Source organism: Acomys minous (genome assembly GCF_964271855.1).
Source record: "Acomys minous genome assembly, chromosome: 16".
Classification (NCBI taxonomy): Eukaryota; Metazoa; Chordata; class Mammalia; order Rodentia; family Muridae; genus Acomys; species Acomys minous.
The window spans coordinates 241,343-269,234 of record NC_140498.1 but is presented as its reverse complement, the minus strand read 5'-3'; the positions used below and the strand labels follow the sequence as shown (position 1 = coordinate 269,234).

Here is a 27,892-nt window from a genome sequence, read left to right as displayed (position 1 = left end):
CCTGGGTAGGAAACCCAGCCCAAGGACAGAAATAGAATGGCTCTCTAATGGCTCCCTCCCCTGGCCCCTGTAAGTCTTGCAAGATCCCATAAGTCCGGTAAAATCCCCATGGCTGGTGCTGACACAAAGCATTGAACTGTAAACTCTCCACCTCATTAACACCTACAGTAGAACAGAGCCTTGTCGTCCAACCCCCAAGCCCCCAGTCGCTGACCCCAATGGGCCTGAGCTATCCTGCCTAAAGGCTGTGGCAGGCTGCCCTGAGTTCTGTCTGAAATGAGAGCTCGGTGCTACTGTTGCCTTATGATGTGGTTTAATGAGAATCTGAATGGCTCCTTATCAGCAGATGGCCTCCGCGCGGATGCCCCCCTCCCAGGACCCGTGGTCATCGCCATCTCGAGGGGGGATAGACCTCCTCATCTCCATACAAAGCACCTGGTCGATATAGATGGTGTTCTCCTTAACCTGGATTTCCTCCTGCAGGGCCAGCTGCCTGCGGTACAGTGCCTTCAGCTCTACCTGGGCCTGGGCCAAGGTTTCCTTTAACCTGGGAGAAGGAGAAAAGCACAAGAAACCATCATTCGCTCTGCATCCCTTTTCCCAGGGGGCACAGCGGGATGCTTGAAGATGCTAGTCAAATGGACAGTGTTCTTCCCCTTACTTGCTTCTCACAGCAGTGCTTTCTGGCTGGTGGCCACAACCAGGCTTATGGCACATATTTCCTAGGTGTAGTGGTACATGCCTGTAACCTCAGCACTCAAGGGATGGGTTATGACTTAAAAGCCACCCTAGGTTATGTAGGAAGTTTGAGGCTAGCCCGAACTATTTAGCAAGGACTGGTCTCAAAACGAGAGTCGGGGAATGTTGCTTAGCGGTAGAGTTCTTGTTCAGTGAACCCCAGGCCCTGGGTTTTATTTTCAACACTGAAAAAGAAAAGTTAATACTTAAAAGGGCAGATATTGTCTAAACATCTGGATTTGGGCTTTATAATAAAATGTCTTGGCACTGAGATCTGCTTCATGAAGGACAGCAGCTTTGGCTGGAGTCAGCAGGCCTGGCATCTAGGAAGGCATCCTTCCAAGTTACAGAGCCAGCAGCACCCTTTGCAGTGCCCCTCCCTGCCATTTACGATGCAGGCTGAAGTCACGCCCCAGCAGGTGTCACGCCCCAGCAGGTGACACGCCCCAGCAGGTGACACGCCCACCTGGCGACATTTCGGTTGATCTCCTCAACCTCCTTGATCAGCCGATACTGAGCGACATCACGACACAGCTCCACATTAGGCCGGTAAGTCCTGGTCTCCAGGCGCGTGTGTGCTACCTTAGCGGGTCCTTCTTGGTCCAAGATGGCATTTTCAAGAACCGCAATGTTTTTCTCCTGGGAAGCAATTTCGTCCATAACCTGACAGGAAGGATTGGAGTAGGTGAGGCTGTTCTGTGCTCCTTGGAAGTCAATGGCAACAGGCAGAGCTGTGGTGATTGTGCATCTGAAGACCCAACCTCACATTCCCACCTAACAGAAGCCCGGAGAGTCTGATCACTTGTCCCCAAAGCAGAAGTGCTCCGGCAACTACAGAAGCCCAGACAGGGAGCCCATTAGACTGGCTGCCATTACCCCATCACCCACACAGATGGTATGGGTTCCCTGGAGAATGCCCTCAGCAATGGCTTGGCCATTGTGGTGCTTTGAATGAGAAATGTGCCCCCATAGACTCAGGTATGTGAACATCTAGCCCCAGTTGTTGGGGATGTTTGGGGTGGTTATGGATCTTTTAGTAGGTAGAGCCTCACCAGAGGCAGCCTTTGGGGGTTTGCAATTTCATCCGCTTCCTGCACTCTCCCTCTCTCTCTCTCTCTCTCTCTGTGTGTGTGTGTGTGTGTGTGTGTGTCTCTCTCTCTCTCTCTCTCTCTCTCTCTCTGTCTCTGTCTCTCTCTGTCTCTCACTCTCTCTCCCTCCCTCTCTGTCCTTCCCTCCCTCTCCCCCCCCCTCTTTCTTCTTCTTGTGAGCAATTAGCCTCCTGATCCTGTCATGGAGCCAAGACTTCCTTGACAATAGGGTTCTGTCCTTCTAAAACTGCAAGCAAAAATAAGCACTTTTCTTTGCTAGGTTGCTTTTGCCTGGGTGTTTTATCACAGCAAGAGTAAAGCTAATACAGCCAACTATGCCCACACTATTGCTCAAGGCCTCTTGCCTACCCAGCTACAAAGTAGCCTCACATCAGGAACAGAAAGTTGCTATTTCCTTGTACACACACACACACACACACACACACACACACACACACACACACACCATCACTGGTTCCATCTCCTGGAATTCTGGGAAAAGAATGGCAGTACCACCTGAGCTTTGTTGGTAGTGCATGTGTTTACGTTCAGATATGTCTATATGCATGTTTCTACGTGAGCATAGAGGCCAAAGGTCAATCCTGGTTGCTGTTCTTCAAGTGCTGGCCATGTTTTTTTTTGCTTGTTTGTTTTTGTTTTGTTTTGTTTTAGCAGAGTCTTTCGTCCCAGAGCTAGAGAGCTGGGATTACAAGCACATGCCCCACACCTGGCTATTTTATTTTTTTCTAACCTTTTAGAATAAAAAATAAGGGGCTGGCCAGGCATGATGGAACACAACTTTAATCCCAGCACTCAGGAGGCAGAGGCAGACAGATCTCTGTGAGTTCAAGGCCAGCCTGGTCTGCAAATTGAGTCCAGGACAGCCAAGGCTACACAGAGAAACCCTGTCTCAAAACAAACAACAAAAAACCAAGCAAAGATACCCAATATTGTTTAATCAATATGTCTCTCTCCCCACCCCTGCCTATCAGCCTGATTGTTTTATTCTGTTTTGTTTTATTTTATTTTATTTGGGGGGCCTCGGGGGGAAGAGTTCAAGACATGGTTTCTCTGTGTAGCCCTTGTTGTCCTGGAACTTGCTCTGTAGACAAGGCTGGCCTTAAACTCAGAGATCTGCCTGCCTCTGCCTCCCAAGTGCCTGGAGTAAAGGTGTGTGCCACCATGGCCTGGCTGCAGCCTAATTATTTTAAAGTAAATCTCAGATATTATTTTATTTCAGCATCAAACATTTGAGTCTGTGTTTTTTTGTGTTTGTTTTTTGTTTTTGTTTTCAAGACAGGGTTTCTCTGTGTATCCTTGGCTGTCCTGGACTCACTTTGTAGACCGCACTGGCCTCAAACTCACAGCGATCCACCTGCCTCTGCCTCCCAAGTGCTGGGATTAAAGGTGTGCGCCACCACGCCTGGCTTGAGTCTGTGTTTCTAAGCAATAAGGATTCTGTTTTTCAGTCAGCATTCCATAATATGTTCATCAAACCACGAGCGTGGCTTCTCCCTAGCATGACTATCTACTGTTCTGATTTCCACTCATCCATATTTTTTTAAGATTTTATTTATTATTATGTATACAGTGCTCTATCTGTATGTACCCTGCAGGCCAGAAGAAGGCCTCAGATCACGTTATAGATGGTTGTGAATCACCCTGTGGTTGCTGGGAATTGAACTCAGGACCTCTGGAAGAGCAGGCAGTGCTCTTAACCTCTGAGCCATCTCTCCAGCCCTCATCCGTATTTTAAAGGCTGACTTATTCTAATTAGAACCCAGACAAATTCTATGCGTTATACTTGCTTTTCTTAAGCTGCTTCTTAACATTCCTCAAGTTCAGGGCAGAGACATGGCTTAGAGGTTAGGAGCACTAGCTGATTCTCCAGAGGACTGGAGCTGGTTCCCAGCACCCACATCGGCTGACTCACAACCCTCTAACTGCAGCTCCAGGCTTCAAGGTTAAGCATCAGGTCAGTATCATGTCTGCAGAGGCAGCTCTTTCTGCTTCCAGACAGCCGTGTCCATGAGGAAGGCAGAGGGCAAAGGTCTGCCTCCTTCCATCCATCCCTTCTGCGCGGCTCCTGAGGAACATCTGCTAGAAGACCTACCTCTTGGAGAGAGTTTCAGTATAAATTTTGAAAGGGACACAAATACTCAAAACAAGGCACAGAGTATATGCGTCCTATTGAAATAAGAAACTGGACTTGTGTGCTGCATGCTGGAGGCCCGGTGGAGATTTCAGGGCTTATGGATTAGGCGCAGAACGGATGCCACTGTTACGAAGGGACACAGAATGACCACACTCTACACTGGCGTCATTAGACTGAGCACCAATCACAATGTTCTCAACTCTCAGGAGAGCAGTGACAGAAAAAAATCAGGCAAAAATCTGACCACTGTGGTGTCTCTAAGTGAAAAGGAGGCTGCACTCGAAGGTTCTAAGCCATTTGCTTACCGGTCAGGCAGGGAAGCCATTCCCAGCTAATTGCACCGTTTGATGGCATCACCTAAAGGCAGTGTGTCCAGAGATTAGAAACATGTTCAAGTTTATTCATTGTGCAAAATAGTTGCTCAAAAGTAGTCCAGGGACTAGAGGAAGATCAATAATCACCTTTTTTTTTTTGTATAACAAATAATTAAGCCAGGTTCAGTGGTGCATGCCTGTAATCCCAGCACTCTACAAGGAAGAGGCAGGTGGATCGCTGTGAGTTGGAGGATAGCCTGGTCTACAAAGTGAGTCTAGGTCAGCTAAGGCTACACAGTGAAACCCTGCCTCAAAAAAAATCAAATAGGTAAATAAATTAATAATAATAATAATCAATTTGACATGGTTTTCTTTTTCTTATAATGAGTTGTCAAGCATTCTAATACTGCTCAATATTATTTGCTGGAGAACTCAGTGCTGAGTTAGAAACGACTAAGGAGTTATCCTCCAAGCACATCAGTGGTTCTCAGCCTTCCTAATACTGTGACCCTTTAATACAGGTCCTGTGGTGGTAACCCCCAACCATAAAATTATTTTCCTTGCCACCTCATAACTATAAATTTGCTACTGATATGAATTGTAATCTAGATACTTTTTTGGAGATAGAGGTTGGCCAAAGGGGTCACGATCCACATGTTGAGACCCACTGTTCTACATGAAATGACCGTTTTCAAAAAGTTGAGAAAGTGGGCTGAGGCTCAGTGGTAAAGCGCTTGCTGGCAAGCACAGGAGCCGGGGGTCAGATCCATCCCATGAAAGCTGGGAGCAGTGGTGTACTTCTATAACTCCAACACTGGGGCCACAGTCACAGTGACGGAGGGTTCCCTGGAGCTCTCTGGCCAGGCAGCCATTCTGACCAAACTGGCAAGCTCCAGGTTTAGTGAGAGACCCTGCCTCAAAAACATAGGGGGATGAACAATAGAGAAAGGCATCTTCCATTGACTTCTGGACAACACACACACACACACACACACACACACACACACACACACACACACGAGAGAGAGAGAGAGAGAGAGAGAGAGAGAGAGAGAGAGAGAGAGAGAGAGAGAGAGAGAGCGCAAAGATATTGTGGTGCAAATTCATGTTGAGCAGAAATGACCTGGGCTAAACAAATTTACAGAGCCTGTGAAAAGGCAAATGATTTAAAGCCTATGGTTAGTCACTGTATTATTCTTTTTTTCCCCAAAATTTAAGATTTATTTATTTTTGTGTGCATTGGTGTTTTGCCTACATGTGTGTCCATGTGAGGGTGTCAGATGCTCTGGAACTGGAGTTACACACAGTCATGAGCTGCCATTCGGGTGCTGGGAATTGAACTTGGGTCCTCTGGAAAAGCAGTCACTGCTCTTAACCACTGAGCCCATATGCACATATGCTACATACATGTATATACCATACACAGTACTTTTAAAGTGTACTTTAGGTAAAATGTTTGGCTCTGTCATGTAATGCTGCACTCCAGCCCTAGTCACTGTACTGTTCATTAGTGAGTACTTTGTAGAGGTTGGGGAAATGCTGCCTCAGTCGCAGTGCCTGCATACAAGCACAAGGAACTGAGCACAAGGATCCCCATCACCCACCTTTGTAAAAGCCTGGTGTGGCAGAGCACATCTGTAACCCCAGCACCGGGGTTGGGGTCAGAATCCGTGCCCAGAGCTTGCTAGTCAGTGGGTTCAGAGAGAGACTTTGTCTCAAAGGTGTGGAGAGGAATGGAAGGAGACACTCAAAGTCAGCCTCTGGCCTCCGCGTGTGCACACACATACATACATGTACACATATGCTACACACACATGTGTATACACAGAAAAGTTTAAGTGTGATGCTGTACTAACTTCATCCACGGTGAACTTCATTAGCTCTCACACTTGACCATCACACTCATCACTCAGCCGCTCAGTGGTTCTCCGTGCACCACAGCTCAGCAGCTCAGTGGTTTTCCGTGCACGACAGCTCAGCAGCTCACTGGCTTTACTATGCTTACATTTTCTTATGGCTTACTGTGGGAAAGATTAAGCTTTGTCACAGGTGGAAGCAATCTTGGCGGGCTTTACCCTTGGGGCACACCATGAATACCTTGTGAGAGACTGTTTGGAGCCTTCCTGGGCTTGGAATTCAGGAAGCCGACCTGGGAACCCCACCGTGGCTATTGTTTTCCTAATTGACCCTCGAAGGGAGAAGGAGACCGCCCTTTGCATGTGACTGGGAAGGTGGTGGGAAGAAAAACAAGAGGTTGAGAGAAGGCGAGCTGAGAGCGCGGAGAGAGAGGAACGGACCGGACCAGCTCGTGGGTCAGAGAGACACCTAAAGACCTATCCCGTGGAACGGAGACTGGAAGGTTCATTCTTCTGTCCCTTTAACCTTTTTTCCTTCTTGTGTATGCTAGTTGGGTTGTATAATAAAGTTTAATTGTTAATAAACAAAGCCAACAGCTTACTTTAGCCCAGGGCTAAGATGGATGTTTTTCTGAATAAGAAGAAGCACCCTCAAACCATTGCTAACAAATGCTGGATGTCCTTTGGAAATTAGCTTTCGATGCAGACCCCAAAACATTCCTCCTTGAAACTGGCCTATCAGTGCTATCAAAGGTAAAGCAAAAAGGAAGACTTCCTTTCCTGCATAGATCTGCAAGGACATCTTCCAACTCCCGGCACTGGAGCTCTGATCTCAAAGCAAGCCAGAGGAAAGGTTCGTATTTCAGAGTTCCCTCAGTGCAGCACAGGAGCATCTACTTCACCTTCAGCTGGGAGGGACTCACCAGCAGGGGAAGCACCGTACAGCCGCCCACAAGCGCTTCCCCAGGAAACGAATGCAGCTGATTAAAATCATTTGCTCAGACGGTTTGTCATCATTTGGCAGCATGGATCTGAATAAAGTGATATTTTTAGATGAATTATGTAACAGCTTGTTACGGATCAGTGTTGGCAAATGAATGCTTGCAAAGAACTTTATAGGAAATGCTAACTTTGTATCAGAACAAAGCAAGAAGTTATTGCCTCACAACAGAATCCCTCTCTTCTTATAAGTGGACCACTGCTTAAAAACTGTACTCTGTCGTGGTGACCACTACTATTATTGAGCTTTTGTCAATGAAGAATTTCTGGAAATGTGTTGTCTTCCTTGCTACAGAAATACCAACACAATACCACAGGTGCCTCTTGGCCCATAATACCTACATTATTTTACTACTTGATATTTTTTTAATAGAAAAATATTTGCTGACCTGTGCATTTGGTTATTTTAAACACCGTATTACTTAACTGTAAATCTTTAGAGGATTAAATATCCTTTGCCCACTAAGTAAGCAGTTGTCTCATTGTAAACAAATGAGAACTGGAGGCTTTCCTGACCAGGGAGGCCTCTGTCAAATGAAAGCCAACAGGGCACTTCCTCATGGGACCTAAGTCCAAGGCTTCCAAAAGGGGGTGCGGGACCCAGAGTGATGCAAAGTCCGCGCTTGCTCACTCTTCTCTCCACGTAACTTTACCCGCACTCAGGTGACTGTGTCTCTATTGGATCTTGAAATTTGAGACTCTAATGACAGAAAAATGGTTTCTCACAAACTCTTAATGCCTTTGAACTTGAACCACTAAGAAACTGGGTATGTTAAGAGTTTGGTTTTGTAAAACAGGGTCTCACTATGAAGCCCTGGCTGGCCTCAGGCTCACAGTGCTCTGTCTGTCTCTGCCTCCAAAGTACTAAGATTAATGGCACATGCCACCACACCATGTCCTGTATACATTAAGATGATTAGATTTTAAAGGTGTGTGTGTGTGTGTGTGTGTGTGTGTGTGTGTGTGTGTGTCAGGCATGTGTGTGCAGGTGCACATACTCCATGTGTGCATGCATGAAGACCAGAAGTCAAGGCTATGTATCTCCCCCTATTGCTCTCCACCTTCTTTTTTGAGGCAGGGTCTCTCAGTGAGTCTGGTCCTCACTCCTCCATCTAGACCAGCTGGCCAGTAAACCCCCCGGATTTACCTGTCTCCAACCCCATAGCCCAACAGCCCCCACTACTGGCATCCATCACTGTTTGTGCTTCCGTGTCCCACCTTGAACGTGGGAGCTGGAGGCCGGCCCTCACTTATGCTTGCACATCAAGAACTTTACCCATTTAGACACCTCCCTAGCTCCAAAAGATAATTATGAAAATATAAAATACATGCTAAAATACAAATAATATGCTAAAATATCCATGTTGAAAGTTTAATAAAATATTATAAAGTCAATTTCACCTACTTCTTTTTACTGTCTTAGAAGTAGTTAGTAGATGATGTAGGTGAAGCTGGTGGCAGTGGTGCACACCTGTAATCCCAGCACTCCACAGGCAGAGGCGGGCGGATCTCTGAGTTCAAGGACAGCCTGATCTACAGAGAGAGTTCCTGGACAGCCAGGGCTACCCAGAGAAACCCTGTCTTAAAAAAAAAAAGGAAGAGGAGGAATATGAAGATGAAGATGAGACGACAAGGACAAATTACATTGTGTTCCCACATCCCCTTCCCCAGTATGACTGCTCTGACGCCTTCAAGTCTCTCAGCTGAAGAAGCCCTGTTATGACCTCCACGTTACAGCTGGGGCAAGGGGTGTGTGTTGGTGTAACGTTATTGTGCACTGTGTATAGGTCAAGTGTTGATTTCTCTATTTCCCTATCTGGTTTCAATCGATGTGGCTTTGTTATATTTATTCTGAGTATCTCCTGTCTCAAGCTTGTGTAAACATGCTCACCATTTGTTCTTACCTTGCCAATTAAAAGCTGACCAGCCAATACTGAGTGATAGAGCAAATAGAGTGGGACATCCCTGTCCAACAAGGGGAAGAGAAAGAAAGAGGAAGTGGAGATTGAGCCATGAGGAGTCCAGGAAGCATCAAGAGAAGTGGATTCAGGTGAGGATTTAAAAATGCAAGTATTATGGAGATTTTGGCTGGGAGGAAGCTGGACTAGCTTGGAGTAACAACTGCTCAGTGTTGTGCTCAAAGCTAACTAAATGAGTCAGAGTCTCCCTGGGTCATTATTTTGGTAACTAGCTGGCTAAAGATAAACTGCCACCACACTAATTTTATGCATTTCTATCCATATTAATAATCATTTTGCAGGTGCAGAGAGCTTGACGGACATGTTTAAGTCCTTCAGCTCACCAGATTGGAATGAGGGTCTCCACCCTACCCACTAGATTACTTCTCCAGTCTCTGAGCCCAGGCTGTGGAGTAGCCACAGGTGCTCAGGGCCCCAGGTCCTGAAGGAAGGGCAGTGTGTGGGAGTTGGCTCCTGTGGGCTCTGATGGTTAAATTTTCAGTGACTCTGCCAGCTCTTAGTTAAACAGGGAATGTGAAACTGACCCCAGGAGGAATATTTACACCGTGGGAATCTGCACATTCTATACCCCCAAAGACTTTATTTTTTTTACTCCCAGAAGCCATTTGCCAGTGTACCACTAGGTAACTAACAGGTAACTGACCAGGGAGCTAGAGCTAGATTTGGAGAAACTGGGTGTTTTGGCTCATATGAGTTCAGGGTCCTTCTCCTCATATGACGTGAGGAGGACCTAAGGCTGTACCCAGGCCTCAGCCTTCTGCCTCTGGGCTCTGTCTCCCTGTAGATCTGGTTTCTGCAGAGTGAGCATCAACAGAGACCCAGCGTGCACACACATTTATGCGTCTGTGGTAAGACCTCTCTAGCACAGTGTGTCCCTGGGACCTCACCTTGGCCATATGATCAGCCAGTTTGTTCCTGGCGTCCTTGGTCTCCTTCAGCCCATTTATGAATGCCGTATCTACCACGTCACACTGTCTGCGCAGGTCGTTGGCAGTCTGGGACAGGATTCGGTCCACCACGGTCTTCAGGGCCATCGAGTTGTTCCGCTGCTTGTCTGCCTTCTCCACATTGGCATTGGAGAAGTCCAGCCAGTCGTCCAGACTCACTGAGCTGAAACACAGGTTTCTCACTCACTCTCAGCACATCAAGGGCTGGGGTAGCCTGGGCAACTCCTGAGAATGACTGGAAACTAAGCTACCTCCACCCTGCAAGTTCGTAGGATGTTTTTCTACCACTGGCCAGAGCCAATACAAGAGTAATACCTTTATTTTTTATGTGTATAAGTGTTTTGGCTGCATGTATGTCTGCATGCCTGGCTTCCGCAGAGATGAGAAGAAGGCATCAGATTCCCTAGAAGCTATGGACAGTTGTGAGGCACCATTTAGGTAGTGGAAATCCAACCCATGTTGTCTACAAAAGCAGCAAGTGCTCTTAACTACTGAGCCATCTCACTGTTTTCCTCTTTAAAAAAAAGTTATACACACACACACACACACACACACACACACACACACACACACTGATGCCATTTAATAAAAACCAAGCAAACAACCTATTAGAAGTCAAGAAAGGGCTGGAGAGATGGCTCAGAGGTTAAAAGCATCATTTTCTCTTCCAAAGGTACCGAGTTCAATTCCCTGCAACCACATGGTGGCTCATGGCCATCTAATGAAATCTGGTTCCTTCTTGTGCAGGCAGGCACACATGAGGGCAGAATACTGTATAAATAATAAATAAATCTTTTTTAAAAAAGAAGCCTATTTTGGGGGATTAGAAAAAAAGTATTAGGCAGAAGGGTACTGAGGGAAACTGAGACAGGAGGATCTCAAGTTCCAGGCCAGCGTGGGCTATAATGTTTTGTCTTAAAAAATAAAAAATAAAAAAGTTGGGTAGGAGGAGGTGGAGGATATGGGGCATTCTTTGGGGATTCTCCACTTTGTGACTTGAGGCTCGTCACTCTGACTGGTCCCCAGAGATCCCTGTTTCCTTTGCCTTGCGGATGAGAACAAATTTACCAACTTGTTTCTCACAAGTCCAAAGATGAGACACCAGCTCTAGACTGGGATATTAAAAAGCATCAAAGCCTGGCTAGAGAGATGGCTCAGTGGTTAAGAGCACTGGCTGCTCTTCCGAAGGACCTGGGTTCCATCCCCAGCTCCCACGTGGCAGCTCACAACCGTCTGAAACTCCAGTTCCAAGGGGATCTGTCACCTTTACAGACATACATACAGGCAAACATCAATGTACATTGAAAACAAAAGTCGTAGTTTCTCTTAGATCTCCCTCCCCCTCGCACCCTTCTGCCTGTCTTTCTCTTCCATCACTTGAGATGAGAGAAGTCAGCTTCCATGTCATAAAACTGTCCTTGGAGAAGTTCACAAAGCTGAAGCCTACATCACATGAGTCACCTTGGAAGCCAGCCTCTCCCTAGTAGAGCCTTCAGATGGGTGCATCCCAGAGCCAAGCTTGACTTCCACCCAAGGACACCTGGATTGAGGCTACCAGCTAGGCAGTGTTTGGCCTCTCAACCCACCCAAAGATCACTATATATATATTCCAAAGAGCCAGGGTTCAATTCCCAGCACCCACGTGACAGCTCGCAACTGTCTGCAACTCTAGTTCCAGGGAACTCAGCACCCTTTCACAGACATACATGTCATCAAAACACCAATGCATTATTGCACGCCTGTAATCCCAGCACTATGGGAGGCAGAGGCAGACGGATTTCTGTGAGTTCGAGGACAGCCTGGTCTACAAAATGTGTCCATATCAGCCAAAGCTACACAGAGAAGTCCTCTCAAAAAACAAACAAATAAATAAATATTTAAAAAAATAAAAAAAATTATAAAAAGATACTAACAGTGATAATCATTGAGCTGTGCATTTAGTATTTGCTTATGTATGTATGTTTTTTTAAAAAATCAAATATGAATGACTTAGCTCTACGATATAATACTAATTGAAAATGCAGGTTAAGGGTCCAGTGAGATAGCTCAACAGGTGAAACTGCCTTACTGCCTTACACCACGCCTACCCACCTGAGCAGGACCCCCGGGACCCACATGGCAGAAGGGAAGAACCAGCTCCCACAAGTTGTCTGGCCTCCACATGTGCATGAGTGTAACCACCCATCAACACACACATACACCTAAGTGCTTTTTTTTAATTAAAAAATACAAACTAGGAGCTGGAGAGGTGGCTCAGCTATTAAGAGCATTAGATGCTTGCTCTTCCAGAGGTTCTGAGTTCAATTCCCAGCAACCACATGGTGGCTCCCAACCATCTATAATGGGATCTGATGTCCTCTTCGGGCCTGCAGGTGTACATGCAGAGCAAGCACTCATACATGAAAGAAAGAGAGGGAGAGAGGGAGAGGGAGAGAGAGAGAGAGAGAGAGAGAGAGAGAGAGAGAGAGAGAGAGAGAGGGATGGAGGGAGGGAGGAGAGAGGGGGGGAGGAAGATTTTTTTAAAAATACAGACTAGATGTTACATAAAAAGCACATATTTCTGCAAACTAAACAAAATGGACCTAAGTTTTCTTTTTTTTTTTTTTTTTTTTTTTTGGCGAGGGGGAGGCGGGGGCGAGTGTCAGTGTAAAGCGCTCAGCAGATGCCTTGCCCCAAGCCTCCTGCCTCCGAGGCACTGTCAGACTGAGAGGACCTAGGTATTCCCAGCACAACCTGTACCGGAAGAAGGGCCCCACTCACTTGGGCTCAATTCTCACAACATTCTCGGAATATTTGATATTTGGTGAGTTATTGTTGAGTGAAAAGCAGATGTCGTCGATAGTCAGGGCCATGAACTTATCCTTCAAATCCTTTTCCAAATTGTACTTGGCAGAGCGGTTCAGCCTGAAGGAAGAAAGCAAACCGGGTTTCTCTCTCGGGAAAGGCCTCCTGACACCTGCAGGATCATGGGAGGCCTTGGGAAACGAAGCTGAAACTAGGTCCTTTCAGCATGGCCTCCCCTTGCACACACGTGCTACCTGATGCCCGGAGACCAAGTCTCAATTGGAATCCTCTCTCTGCCAAACTGGACTGAGGGATCAGCGTGGGTGCAAGGGGCTCCAGTAAGTTACCCTAGTGAGATGCGGCCTCAATCGGCCCGCCAAAAGGGGGCGCCCGTGGCGGAAGCAGGAACCTGGCCTCACGGCAGTGTTCAGTCAGGGGACGCAGACCATCTATGGCGTGCAATGCACAGGTTTTGCGAGTCGGGGGTCTGCGGTACCTGATCTGCTCCGTAGTCTCCTCCAGAGTGCGCTTAAGCAGGTCCATGACACCATGGATAATCTCCGCCTCCTTCTGCAACTCCTGATCCACCACGTCGTGCACCAAATCGATGCCCACTCGCTTCTCCCTGGCGAGGTGGGAGACACTCCTTTGTGTCTATGCCTCTTCAAAATACCCCAAACGCATGCAGAAGCCTGGCCTGAAAACCCCACGTGTACATCCCCTGGCCTTTAATTTGTGTGATTTTGGTTAGTTGGTTGCTTGGCTGGCTGCCTGGTTGGTTGGTTTTTGAGATGGGTCTTCCTATGTATCCCAGGCTGGTCTCCAGCTCCCTGTCTCCTAAATGCTGGGACTTCAGGCATGTCCTGCTTGCTGCCTCTTCCTGTTCAATTTGGCCATCTGCTCTGAAACCTTCCCTCTCGTTCTTACTCATTGGAAACAACTGTCCTTTGAACTAGCATTTCAAAGACAAGTGTTTCTTTCCTTGGTCTTATTCCTGTTAATTGAATCGGGGGAGGGCGGAAGTTCTGTTATAGTATTAGTAACTAATAATCCGATATTGGCTTTACCCACACTACTGAGCCCCCACTGTGTGACAGGCACTATGCTGTTTTGTTTCCCTTTGGTGTAAATAGTACCTCTTAATCTAGAGCATACTAGCCAGCTTTTTTTTTTTTTAAATGTAAATGAGTCCTCTATCTGCATGTACACCTGCAGGCCAGAAGAGGGCATCAGATCCCAGTATAGATGGTTGTGAGCCACCATGTGGTTGCTGGGATTGAACTCAGGACCTCTGGAAGAGCAGACAGTGCTCTTAACCACTGAGCCATCTCTGCAGCCCACTAGCCAGCTGTTCTACCACCAAACTACACCCCTAACCTCACCACTCAACCTTTTAAAATACATATGGGAACAGCCAAGTCTCAAAAAGTGAAGTAGCTCACCCAGTATCACATGCTGAGCGCTACACGTTCCTGTAACCACCACATTACATTACTCCCTAGTCGTAGGGTTGGGGGGATCCCTAGCCACTTGCTGTGGGGCCTGAGGTATATTATGTAGCATCTTTGTCTCGATGTCCCCTTCTGTAAATGGGGGTACTATGTAGGGTGTACCAAGGAACAGACATGATAGGAAGCAACATACCTGCCCCTGTCATATAGTACACGCTCAATAACGTGGCACCTCCTACATTACAGCTAGCCTCAGGCTACGGAGCACACTGAGGGTGGTGTAAGGGACTGTCACTGCCCTCGCCTTCAGGCACTCTCGGAGTCTGTCTGGGGATCACTGCCTGCTTGTTGCACAGGATCAGGGCTAAGGTCATGGGGGAGCTGGGCTTTCTCCTGAGAAAGAGTACCTGAAGAGGGCTCAGCACTCCCCAAGTTCCTCCCTCTCACGGGGTGGGCTAAGGGCCTAGAGAACTTCCTGGGCCTCAGTTATGACAGACTGCTAAGCTACGGGGACACAGGGATGTAACTACAAGGCTCGAAGCCTGAGTTGACCTGTAAAACTCAAGATTTAGACAAGTTCACTCAAAACCAGCATGGGGCTAGGAACCCAGTGCGGTAGAATGCTTGCCTAGAACTCATGAAGCCCTGGTTGAAGCCTTTAGGATTCCACGCAAGCAAGACATGTTGGTACATGGATTGTCTGGCACTTAGGCTGCCATCTCAAATCATGAGACAGCCTAGGGACAGAAACCTGTGTTCTGTGACACAACAGAACGCAAAGAGCCCGGAACTCTAATACTGCAGCACAGCATGCCAACAGCACTGGCCATTTCTAGACTACTTAAAAATGACAGGGCGCTGGAGAGATGGCTCAGCAGTTAGGAGCAGTGTGCTGCTTTTCCAGAAAACCTGAGTTCAATTCCGAGCATCCGCATGATGGCTAAAAATGGCTGTAACTCCAGTTCTAAGAGGATCCAGCACCCTCTTCAGAACTCCTCTGCCACTGCACACACCTGGCACATAGATGTACAGGTAGGCAAAACACATACACATAAAATACAAATAAATAAATCTCTAAATAGTCTTAGGTGACTGAAAAATGAACTATTTTAAGATTAATGTGATTTTGTAAGTCTTTGACATTCACAGAAAGCTTAGCCCTAACATATTTTTCATTAGAGGACAGCAGAGTTTAAGCATGAACCAAATGTGGTATGCCTTCCACAGACACCACGGGCAAGACAGGTCTCATCTCGGCTCCAACAGAACACGTGCCAGTTTGCCACCTTCACCCACCCTCTAGCCCAGTCAGCTTTTGCTAGGCAACACCGAATCTCCCACAGCAGGCAACTAACCTGTAGGCCAGGCACCTCTCTGTGATGTGCAGGGGCTCCATAAAGCTCCCCAAGGATCTCTCCAAGCGAGTCTTGTACGTGAGCAGATCGTCCGTCTGGTGCACGAGCTGCTCAAGTTTGTCTTCTAACTCCTTCTTCCAGAACTTGACTTCCTCAAGTCTCTGCTCTGCAGCACAGAAAAAAGTCACACCAGGGTTTGGAGCCGAGAGAGAGAGAGAGAGAGAGAGAGAGAGAGAGAGAGAGAGAGAGACAGAGACAGAGACAGAGAGAGAGACACAGAGAGAGACACAGAGAGAGACAGAGAGACAGAGACAGAGAGAGAGATACAGAGACAGAGACAGAGACACAGAGACACAGAGACACAGAGACACAGAGACAGAGACAGAGAGACAGAGACAGAGACAGAGAGAGTTTGCTTGCCGTGGTGCTGAGGGCTGAGGGCTGAGGAATAAGCCCAGGCTTCCGGCTTGTTCACACCTGAGCCCCACTCCAAGTCTAGATGACTTTTCAATACTTTCGTGACACGACCTGAGGTTGTGCACTATCACCACCTTTTTGAGACATGTAGCCCGGGATGACATAGAACTTGCTATGTAGACCAGGGTGACCTGGAACTCACAGACGCCCACCTGCCTCTGCTTCCTGTGCATTGGGATAAAAGATGTGTTTCACCTCAACCAGCCCCTGTGATATTTTCATAAATGCTGATCAGTAAGGGTAAGCAATGTAGCTCCATTGGTAAAGAGCCTTCCTGGCATGCAGGTGGCCTCTCAGGTTTAATTTCCAGCACCCACACAAACTGGGCATGGTAGCACAAGGCTGTGATCCCAGCACTTGGGAGCTAGAGGCAGGAGAATCAGAAATTTAAGATCACTGTCTGCTAAATAGTAAGTACAAACCAAAGAAGACCAAAGAAGTAAGTTTGTGTGTATGTGTGCTTTTAGGTCTGACTAAAGGCAAATTGATTAAGAGGTTCAAGCAGAAGATAGCTGATTATAAAAGCAAACTGCATAAAAGCTGATGGATTCACATTTGAATCTTAAATTTATGAGGCATTGATTGTGTGATTATCGATTTCCTCTCCCTGTTGTAACAGGCTGTGTGTATGCATATGTGTGTGGGTGTGTGCGTAGGTTATGCATACACAGAACCCAGGGGAGGACAGAGCAGTGTACTGTTCTATCACACTCTGCCTAATTGCTTTGAGACAAGCTCTCTTACTGAACCTGGTGGCCAGCAAGCCCTTGCAGTTTTTACCTTGCTCCCGACAGTGCTGGAGTTACAAACAGTGCTTGCCTTTTTATGTGGGTCCTGGGGATCGTGTCCTCATGCGCGCACAGTGAGCAGTCTTACCCAAGGAGCCATCTCCCCAGCCCAAATCACTTCTTCCTCAGGGAAGATTAGATTGTGCATATCTGAGTTGTAGGAAACATGCAGAGGGTAAGATGGCTACTATAGCAACCACTTCAGGGGCTGGAGAGAGAGCTCAGTGCTGCTCTTGTAAAGAACCAGACTTCAGCTCCCAGAACCCATGTTAGGTGGCTCAGAACTGCCTGTAACTCCAGTTCTGAGGGTCTGATGCCATCTTCTGGTCTCCGCAGGCCTCTGCACTCACATGCACATACACAGACACATATACACATATACATAAAATAAAAATAAAAGTTTTCAAAAGTTTTCAAAGTAACCTCTCTACTTTATTTGTATTAATTACTAATGCTTCCTCAAACCTTCTGACAGAACAAATAGTATTCTGTCAATCAATTGAGGACAGTTCTCTTCTGGGAACATCTCTCACAAGGCCCTTTCTCCTCCTGATGTGACCAAGTGACAACCCCCCCTCAAGAAATCCTATATAAAGGCTGTGTCTGCTCAGTTCCCTTCTGTCTTCTACTGGGAGCAGAGACAGCCAAGCCTGGATTCATCCCTCCACACCCTGGATTCGTCCCTCCAATAAATCTCTTTTATGAAATTTGCTGTCTGGTGTGACTCTCTCATCAGAAAAAGCCAAAAAGTCAATGAAGAGAAGGAGGAAAGAAGCTGAGAGCTGGAGTGCAGCTGAGGCTCCTGCGCTTCCCTGCAAGCTGCACGGCCTCTGCTGCAGAGGCTTCCCCTCACCCGTGTACCTCCTGGGCTCCCGTGTCTCAGGATGCCCCTCTCCTGGGGCACCTTTCCTCAGAGCTGTGTGGTTCCTGAGGTGTCTCAGGACACCCTTCCATCTGAGCAGGAAGGCCCACACCCGGCTTCATTCCCAGCACCCACAATGTAGCTCACAACTGTTTGCCAGGGGACCCGACACCCTCCTCTGGCCTCTGTGGGTTTTGCACACACTTGGCATACACAAACTCACTCAGCCACATAGGGATACACATAACAATAAAAATAAATAAATCTTTCAAGAAGAAAGGGAAGAGAAGAAAAGGCTAACAGAGCTAACAGCAGAACAATGAGAAGTCCCGATAGAGATGAGTGAAAAAAAAGAAGAGTCAATAATAAAGAAGGGGAAGACACAGCCAGAAAGAAAGCAAATGAACCAGAGGGGATGTGCAGCACAGCTTCCAGTCCTGGAGAAAGGCCGAAAGGGGGTGAAGGCTAAGTGCCCATGGAATGGAAAGTTGAGTGTCACTAATGGTCTAGGTGGTTTGTCCCTCCTCCAGTCTGACGGTACTTTATGGATCAACCCCATCCCAGGTCTCTGTGTGTTGGACTCGCCTCTAATTTCAGATGGAAACGCTGCAAGGACACACATCAGTCTGGTATGTCCACACCACCTAAGCCAGCACAGGGACTTTTAAGTTCTTTTACCTTTTTATTGAAAAATGCATCTGTAGGAAAGTATTCGTGTTACAAATGTAATGAGTGACAGTACTAAGGACCAAGCACCTGACTCAGGAAACAGTAGTAACAGAATACAGAAAGGCCCCATCTGGCTCTTTCCCAGCCACATTTCCTCACATACCATTGTTGAGTAAAAATTAATTTTCCTTTGATTTGTAAAAATGAAATAATGTGGTACGTGGCCATTTGGGTTTTTGTTTGCTTGCTTGCTTGCTTGCTTGCTTGTTTGCTTTACTTAACATCTTCCTGGGTTTGTGAGATTCCTCTATGGTATTGCATCAAGCTGTAGACTTTGCAGGCTCTTCGCTGCATAGGGGAGGTACTATTCTGCTATTGATGGAACCTGTACCATAGATCTTTAGTAAATAGACATTAGATTTCATAGATAAATGTGCAACAACTGAGTTTTGAAAATCTGTGCACACCCAGCTTTGGTAGGTGCTGCCACCACCTTCTAAAGTGGTTGTATGAATCTATCCCCGTCTACAGAGTGAAAACTTGTCTAAACATTTTTTAAAAATAAAAAACAAAAAGGCCTCCTCTGAAAGTGTCATGGCTTCATCTTTCCCATTTAGATATGCGCTCACTCACCTAGATCTGCTTTAACAGATGTGTGGTAAGCTAGGGGTTGGGGTATAACTTTTCCTTCAAGCCAGCCATGTCTCTCCCTATTTTGAGAAGCAGTTCGCCAGTTTCACCAGGAAGCCCTGTGATGTTTTCTATAGATTTGTAGCATCAAAAATCTAACTAGTGGTCACCCTGTGGGATGATTGAAATACTGAACTTTTCGAGGCACCAACTTCCATGCCCTGTACTTATTTATGGCTTCTTTGACTTGCTGCTGTGACAAGTGGTAGTTTTTGTTTTTTGTTTTTAATTAATTAATTATAGAATATTCTGCCTGCATTTGTGCCTGCAGCCAGAAGAGGGCACCAGATCTTATTATAGATGGTTGTGAGCCACCATGTGGTTGCTGGGAATTGAACTCAGCACCTTTGGAAGAACAGCCAGTGCTCTTAACCTCTGAGCCATCTCTCCAGCCCCTGGGGCTGTAGTTTCGGGTGGAGAACTGCGTGTTGTCCTATTAGCTTTACTCCAATGAATTTCGTGGGCTTTGTTCTGTATGTTTCAGTGCTAGGAGTAGAACATAGGGCCTAACAAACACATACCCCTAACCTTTGCTTTATTTTGTTTTGTGTTGCTGTTGTTATTTGCATGTATACATGATGTGTATATGTGGGCACATGTTCCACTGCATACATGTGATGGTCAGAGGACAAGTTTGTAAAGTTGGTCCTTCAACTTTTACCTAGGTCATAGGGAATCAAACCCAAGTTGCCAGCCAAGCCATCTTGCTGGCACCTTGATGCCATCTGTCTGTCTGTCTGTCTGTCTGTCTGTCTGTCTGTCTATCTATCTATCTATTTATCTATCTATCTATCTGTCTGTCTGTCTGTCTGTCTATCTATCTATCTATCTATCTATTGTTGTTTGGGGTGTTTCTTTGTTTGTTTTGAGACAAGTCTCTCAATTTGGCCCTGGTTGTCCTAGAACTCACTGTGTAGACTAGGCTAGCCTTGAACTTAACTTTTTGAAAATGTCCTTGTAAACAGCTAATTTTCAGTTACTCAACGAATCCATGACATTACAATTCATACTTTGAAATCAGTCCTCGTTGCTCCCTCTTGTCTTACCTTCACCCCCTTTGTTACCTCCCTGACCATTAGACACCCAAGTTCATGGCCTCTGGCTTGTACATTTTAAGTGTTCAGCTGATGAGCTGGGCGTGGTGGCACACGCCTTTAATCCCAGCACTCGGGAGACAGAGGCAGGAGGATCTCTGTAAATTTGAGACCAGCCTGGTCTACAAAGCAAGTCCAGGACAGCCAAGATTACACAGAGAAACCCTGTCTTGAGGGGGGGGAGTGTTCGGCTGATGGTTGTCTATTTTGTTTCACGTTTATTGTTTATTTTGGACCATCATTTTTTGGGTTTTGGGGGTGTTGTTGTTGTTTTGTTTTGTTTTGTTTTGTTTTATGAAAGGGCCTCTCTGTGTAGACTTGGCTATCCTGGACTCACTTTGTAAACCAGGCTGGCCTTGAACTCACAGCAATACTCTTGCCTCTGCCTCCTGAGTGCTGGGATTAAAAGCATGCACCACCACGCCCGGCTTTAGACCATCATTTTAAGTGCTGTTTCTCAGCATGGGATTGTTATGATTGAATTGTTCTTCCTGTAAGACCCAGCTGCCCCACCCCCAGCTTAGCTCTCTTCACTCAGCACCTATCTAACTCCACACTAATAAACAATTTTTGTATCTTCTTTCAAGATGGGAACCCATGAAAGCACAGGCTCTGCTCACCCCCTACTGTGGTCCCAGTGTGTGTTCCACACAGACTGGCAATGAATGGGAATCAAACTGGAGAATGAATGATAGTTGGCTGAAAATCACATAGTGTTGGTGCATCTGTCTTATGGCACTGGTCTTAAACACAGAACCTGCAGAGTGAACATTTTTACCCACCCATACTTCAAGAGTAGCACACTGCCACAGTAAACATGACACCATAGCTACCCCCCAATGACCTCAGCAGTACGAGGTCCCAAACACTAAGCACATTGTCTTACCGAGTTTTTTGTTCACATCGCTCTGAGACCTCCGAGTGGACTTCTCGATTTCCTCCACAAGCCTCTGGCTCTCCGACACCAAGCGTTCAGATCGGGACCTTTGGGCCTCTGCCCTGTGGTACTGGCTCTTGTTAGCAATATACCACTCAGCAGGAAGGAACTTGGGTGGAGATTGCAGTAGTTTGGCCATTTGAGATTTCCAAAGTCCTGATCAAATACAGACCATTGTGCATTAAATGAAAGCAGCAGTTTCTGCTATCATCACCATCATCAAAACGTGACACTCAGGCTGCAACGTGCACAAATTGTAATATCTGTGTAGCTAGTGTTGCCAACGTGCCAAACTGTGTTCTAGCCCCTGGCTGCCACTCCCAGCCCCACAGGGTGACTACTAACCTGATCTTTAATGCGACATATACGTTCCTTTGGTTTTGAACCAATATAGTGTACTCTTTAGCATCTGGTGCCTTTTATTAACACTGTGTTCATAGCAGTGGCCTAATTGCTTATAATGTAGCTCATCCATTCTCACCGCTATGTGATGTGCCAGGTGACTATATAAAAATCAACCTTTTTCTATTGTATATGAATACATGGACTGCTCTCACTTAGGGCTATCACAAGAATGCTGTTAATATTCTCCTGTGCATCTTTTGGAGACATGGAGTTCTCATTGGACTTGCTGGATCAAAGACCAGTGTGCTGAGCAGTCTTATGTCAACTTGACACAAGCAAAAGTGATCTGAAGGGAGGGAACCTCAATTGAGAAAGTACCTCTATAAGACCCAGCTGTAGAAGATTTTCTTAATTAGTAATTGATGGGAGAGGGCCCAGCCCATTGTGGTGTGGTGCCATCCCTGGGCCGGAAGTACTAGGTTCTATTAAAAAAAAAAAAAAAGTAGGCTGAGCTCGGCAGTGGAGGCGCACACCTTTAATCCCAGCACCTGGAAGGCAGAGGCAGGCGGATCTCTGTGAGTTTGAGAGCAATCTGATCTATAGACTGAGTGCCAGGAAAGCTAGAGCTACACAGAGAAACTCTGTCTCACAAAAGAAGAAGAAAAAGAAGAATGGGGAGGAGGAAGAGGAGGAAAAAGAGGAAGAGAAAGAGGAGGAAGAGAAAAAGGAAGGAAGGAAGGAAGGAAGCCAGGCTGAGTAAGCTATGATGAGAAAATCTGTAAGCAGGACCCTTCACTGCCTCTGCGTCAGCTCCTGCCTCCAGGTTCCTGCCTTCTTTGAGCTCCTGTCCTGACCTCCTTCAGTGATGAACAGTGATGAGGAAGAAGAAGCCAAATAGCCCTTTCCTCTGCAAACTTGCTTTGTGGTCACTGCTGGAGAGTGGTCTGATGTATTTTGATGCTAATTAATAAAAAAGCCATCCCACCTGGGCAGAGCAACTGAGATAGGTTTGGCTGAGGTTCCTGGGCTGAGAGAGAGAGAGAGAGGAATCCTGGGAAGAAAAAGAGACAGAGGAGGAGAAGGCCACCATGGGTTAGATGGAAGAGAAACACGTGGCAGGCTTGCATGGAGGATTTGGCCCAGATGAAGAACGTTAGCAAGTATTTGGGATTATGGGTGTGAGTTAGCTAGATAGAAATTATTAGAGCCAGATGGCATGGGATTGGGGCAGGGATTCCATAGCTGCCCCACTATGGGGAGTAGTTTAAGAGGATTAATATCTGCCCTGCCCCAGGTTAACTAAGGCTATTTTAAAATATAACAGGTGTCTGTGTCTTTATTGATTGCTAGCTAGGAATACTGATAATACTACTAATAATGCTAATTAATAATTACAAGTGGCGCTTGATGTGGGGCAGGTATCCACACTCTTAAAAACCATATTTTGTCATAGACTGAAAGGGGGAAATAGCTCCCAGAGAGTGTCCATGGGCCAGAGCAAAGATGGCTACATACACATGGCCCATTGGAGAGGCAAAACTAGGTGACTGACAGGCTTCTAGACTGGCCTGAAAATGGAGTTAAATGACTAGAAAAATTAATAATAAAATAAAAACTGATATGGTCCCTTTCCAAGGCGCCATGGTAGAAGGCTCCTGGATCTTTTTTGGCTTTGTTTTCATGTTTATGAATTTGTTTGCAATGGGCTTAATCACAGTCACACTTCTCCTTACCCTCTCTAAAAAAAGTTCAGGGAAAAAGGCGGAGAGCCGAGAAATGTGAGGCTAAGTTATTAGCAACTAGAAAAGGAGAAGGAACTGAACTCACCATAGGGTTGATAATGCCTGAAATTCAAGGCTTCTTAGCTGCAAGGTGTTTGTCAGGGCTTTCTGGGAAAGGCCCACCAGAAAGAGATAGCAATAACTAAATTCCAAGGAATGGTGGACAGGATTTCCCTAACTGAAGCCTAAATTGATACAACTGACCCAAGGCTTAGACTTTTCTTGTTTTTCTGCATGATTTTTGCTTGAGGTTTGTAAAGATTTTGACTAAATTGAGATGAAATAGTTAAACAGGGCAGTGGTGGCACCAGCTTAACTCCAACACAACAGAGACAGTGCCAGGTCTCTTGAGTTGCAGACCAACCTGGCCTCCACAGGACATGACCCCCTGCTGATAAAATAAACAGCCAAGGTTTTAAACTGAATTTTTTCCTTAAATTTACTATGTAAGTTCCTTTTTCTTAATAATGAATTATATGTGTTTACTAATCTAACGGATAGATACACATCAATCTGAGGTTTATGTTTAAAAAAAAAAGTGATAATAACTGCTCTAAACAAAGGCCAGCCAATCTCCTTAAAAGTGAAAAGTCCACAAGAGATATGGTGCCAAGAGGTAAATTGGCCTAAGAAATATATTTTGTTGGTCAAAGTAAAGACCAAGGTTGGACAGGGAGACAGACATGAGCTGCATGGCTCCCACATCAAAGAGGAGTGAGACAAAAACACCCTCAACAAATGTGAAAAGCCAGGTACAAGATACCTACGATATACATAAACCCTAAAATAAAATGAGAGTTTATGCCAAGTTCACTTATAGCTTAATGCCTTTTTCTTTTGCTCAGGGCAACCGACTTGTTTCTAAAATGGGAAGCATTTTCTCAGGAAACAGGTAGCGGCCTGTCCTGTACATCAGATGCCACAGAGCCTAGAGAAGGACATTTAGAACTAAATAGTTTTGATTTCAATATGATGATAATTGTATGTTCATTGTTAATGGTGATGTTATATTTTATCTTTAAAAGAGGTCAAAATGAAACAGCTGAAAAAAAGACAGACTTCTAACTTAAGAAGGTATATGTTTAAAAGAAAAGAAAAGAAATTATATGTTTACATGAATTCAAACTGCAGAACAAGCAGGTAACTTATATTGCTAATCCCACTGCATGGAAATAGCTCTGAGACTGGCTGAGACATGTGCGTCCTGCACACCGAATACATTCACAGTTATAGGACTGTATAATGCTTGGGAGAAATTATATGTTTTCAGAATAAAAGAACACTGATGCTGGATCAGACCTGACAGGATTCATTTCTCCAGCACACTGAGATGCCAACATCCTGCATCCTTCATGTTCCAGCCCCAAGTGCTTTGGTTGCTGTTCCTCATCAGAGAAGGACAGCTTCAAAGAAGGCTCCTGATCAAATTGGTCCAGCATTTCAGACCGTCCCACGCAGGACTAATATTAAGCCTAAAATTTCTCAACATTTAGAGACTGGACCACAAATACTATTCCTAGCTTGTTTAACCATTTTTTTCCAGTTTATTTGGGCCCCTACATAGGTATTCTCCATCCCAAATCAGCCTGAAGAAACTTTAAGAAAAAGACGGCCCATTTTCCTTAAGGGGGGTTGGGTAGGTTTTTGGTTGTTTTCTTGGAATATATATATTGTCATTGAGAGATATAAAGATAGGGGTTGTAAAGAAAGAAAGGGGAGTATGGAGATATGTAGGGACGATAGGACAAAAGGCAGATTATTGAAGCTACACCTCGACTTATGGCCTTGATTGTTACTCACAAATGAGCTTGATTTTATTCACTAATATAAAATTTTGTATATTGATGCAAAATAAGTTCAATTTTGATACACTGAAATAGAATTCAAATTGAATATTATTCTTCACACATTATATTTCTACTCTAATATGAAGTACTGTACACATACAACTCAATTAATACATGGTTTACTTCCAATACTCCAATAGTGTTATTGTAGGCTGTTTAGGATAAGTAAGTAATACAAGTCAATTGCTGATCAATTCATGGTCATGTCAAGTATAAGGATATACATCCTAGGTTTAACAGATAGAAATAATATTATAAATAGATAAGGTAAGATAGTTAGATATGGTCTTCAAAATTCTCAGAGATCTACAGAATATGGCATTTAAAAGTGTTTTTATTATTTTAAGGCTTCTGTGACAATAAAAGGATAGCTCCTGGCAATACCCAGTCTGCCACAAAGAGGATGATGAGCATCAAAGAACCTTCTTGTGGAGACGGCTTTGAGTGTGGCAAAACAGCCACTGGACAGAAATGTCCTCGTTTCTCCCACAGACAGCGTTCTGCCTAAAATGGGCAAACTTGGATACAGACAGAGTTGACAGCCAGACTCTGCCAAGACAGGGAAGGAAGTCCTCAATGGTTCCTGCCTCACAGCTATGTCTGTCAGATATAGCGGGCCAGAAGGCTGAAAATGATGCTCCAACATTATAGAGTTTTGGGTGACCAGTCAGGCAGTAAACGGTCTCTGTCATTTTTTCATTTTGGAAGCTGTTTAACTGCACTTCCTGTTTACTCAGGTAGTTAAATTTATTCCTTCTCAAGTCTCTGATGGGGTTGAAGATCATATAGTTTTAAAATTAAACTTAGTTGTTTAAGAGTTAAGATACTTTTAGGTCTAGATAAATATTTTAGTTTGATAGATATAAACTTTAATAAGTTTGATTTACATTCAAAACTTTAGATTCACAAAGATAGATGTTTCTTCATGGTTGCCAAATACCTTTTGATTAAACATTATGTATGTGAGTATTACCTATTGGTTTTTATAGTTTTTCATAATTTTATTTACTGTATATAAAAAAAAACCTTTAATTAGACAGAAAAGGGGAATTGTCAGGGGATGGTTTAATGTACTTTTATGCTAATTACTGCTTGCTGTCTCTGTGACCCACCTTTTGATTAATAAAAAGCCATCCTACCTGGGCAGGGCCACTGAGATAGGTGTGGCTAAGGTTCCCGGACTTGGAGAGAGAGAGGAATCCTGGGAAGAAGAGGAAGAGGAGGACAGGGTCCCGAGAAGAAAGAGAGGAAGGCCGCCATGGGTTAGGTGGAAGAAAAGCACATGGCCGGATGGGGATTCAGCTCAGATGAAGAACATTAGCAAGTTTTGGGGATTATGGATGGGACGTAGCTTGATAGAAGTTATTAGAAGCAGATAGCAGGGGATCGAGGCAAGGATCACATAGCTGCCCCACTATGAGAGGTAGTTTAAAAGATTGATATCTGCCCTTCCCCAGGTTAACTACGGCTATTTTAAAATATAACAAGTGTCTGTGTCTTGATAGATTGCTAGCTGGGCATACTAAAAACACCAATAATACAGATAAATAAAAACAACAAGTACTGAAGTAATAATAATTATAGGCCTGATAATAAACAATTATTAGGCCTATTGATAATTTAAAAACAACAGATCACAGTGTTTTGTCGAAGCAATGGAGACCCTAAGACAAACTGTGTTCTTCCAAATACATAAACCCAGACATGTTCTATAAGGAACAAACAGGTGTGACATCTGTAGAGCAAACAGCTGAGCATTCTATGTGACAAAGAAGGGGAACACGGATGGCAGCTGGTGGAGGCAGTCAGTCATGGAAAGACGAAAATGTGGATCCCTGGCTCTGACCAACCACATCTGCCTTCCATAGATAAAGCTGAACTCTGAGCGGCTCCCCTCTGGGCCCTACAACCCTACCACAACCAAGGATGGAGTCAGATCTTGACTAGGCTGAGCACCGGTCCCCAGGCAGACCCCCACCCCCTCAGACACTCCTGATCGCCCCGATCCAGGCCCTCAAACGTCCTCTTCCAAGTCTGTCTCAGCGTGGCTCCCTGAGATGTAACTTTGGACAAGTGTGAGTAGTCGTCAGAGGTGGGACCTAAATTAGAGCTGATCCCAAAGACACATGCTGTGGGTAAGGAGAAGGGATCCGTGCGGTGAATCGAGGTTCACTTACCTCAGTACCTCAAAGAACACAAGCTGCTGCTGCGGGGGACCTCCTTATCCCAACCGAAGCTCCTGGCTCTGAGAGAACTAATAGGGAAAACTGAGGTCTCTATGGCAACTGGACGCGAGGAGGGGGGAGGGGAAGGGAGCGCACTTGTTAGAAGACTGCGCAAGCGTGAAATTGTGCACTGCCAAAGAGAGACCCGCGCGGACAATTTAAGGCTGTGATGGTGGATGCTCCGAGGTCTGATCCTGCTGGGGAAATGTCAAACACTGAACAGGAAACCGGTTCACTTGGGATTCCTGGTTCCAGAGGCTCTGAGTCTGCAGGTGTATCGCGGGGTTGGTCTCGGTGAAATCCTCAGGCGCAAATAGCCACACACTGCGCAGTGAAAAGGAGCTTTGAGAAGGGCAGGACCTGTAAGCCTGGCGACCCATACCGTGCACAGGTGGGACCAGAGAGGGCTAGGCAAGAGTGGGTTTTCAGGCAAGTATCTTCCCCTAAGGAGTAAAATTCACCAAACAATGAGCTTTTCCTCAGCCAATATCTTGAAGCTGTTGTGGATTGG

General features: G+C 45.6%; 1 protein-coding gene across 1 annotated transcript; it reads right to left on the bottom strand.

Annotated features, from left to right (window-relative positions):
- Positions 1-278: 278 nt before the first annotated feature.
- On the bottom strand, positions 279-27,434 carry TEKT1 (tektin 1). Its single transcript, XM_084761840.1, has 8 exons — positions 27,334-27,434; positions 21,133-21,339; positions 15,667-15,832; positions 13,357-13,485; positions 12,837-12,980; positions 10,017-10,239; positions 1,205-1,401; positions 279-547 (listed from the first exon to the last, which is right to left on the bottom strand). Exons 2-8 carry the CDS (start codon positions 21,320-21,322, stop codon positions 340-342), a joined length of 1,257 nt encoding a protein of 418 aa, XP_084617966.1. The 5' UTR covers positions 21,323-21,339; positions 27,334-27,434; the 3' UTR covers positions 279-339.
- Between the last annotated feature and the right edge of the window lie 458 nt (positions 27,435-27,892).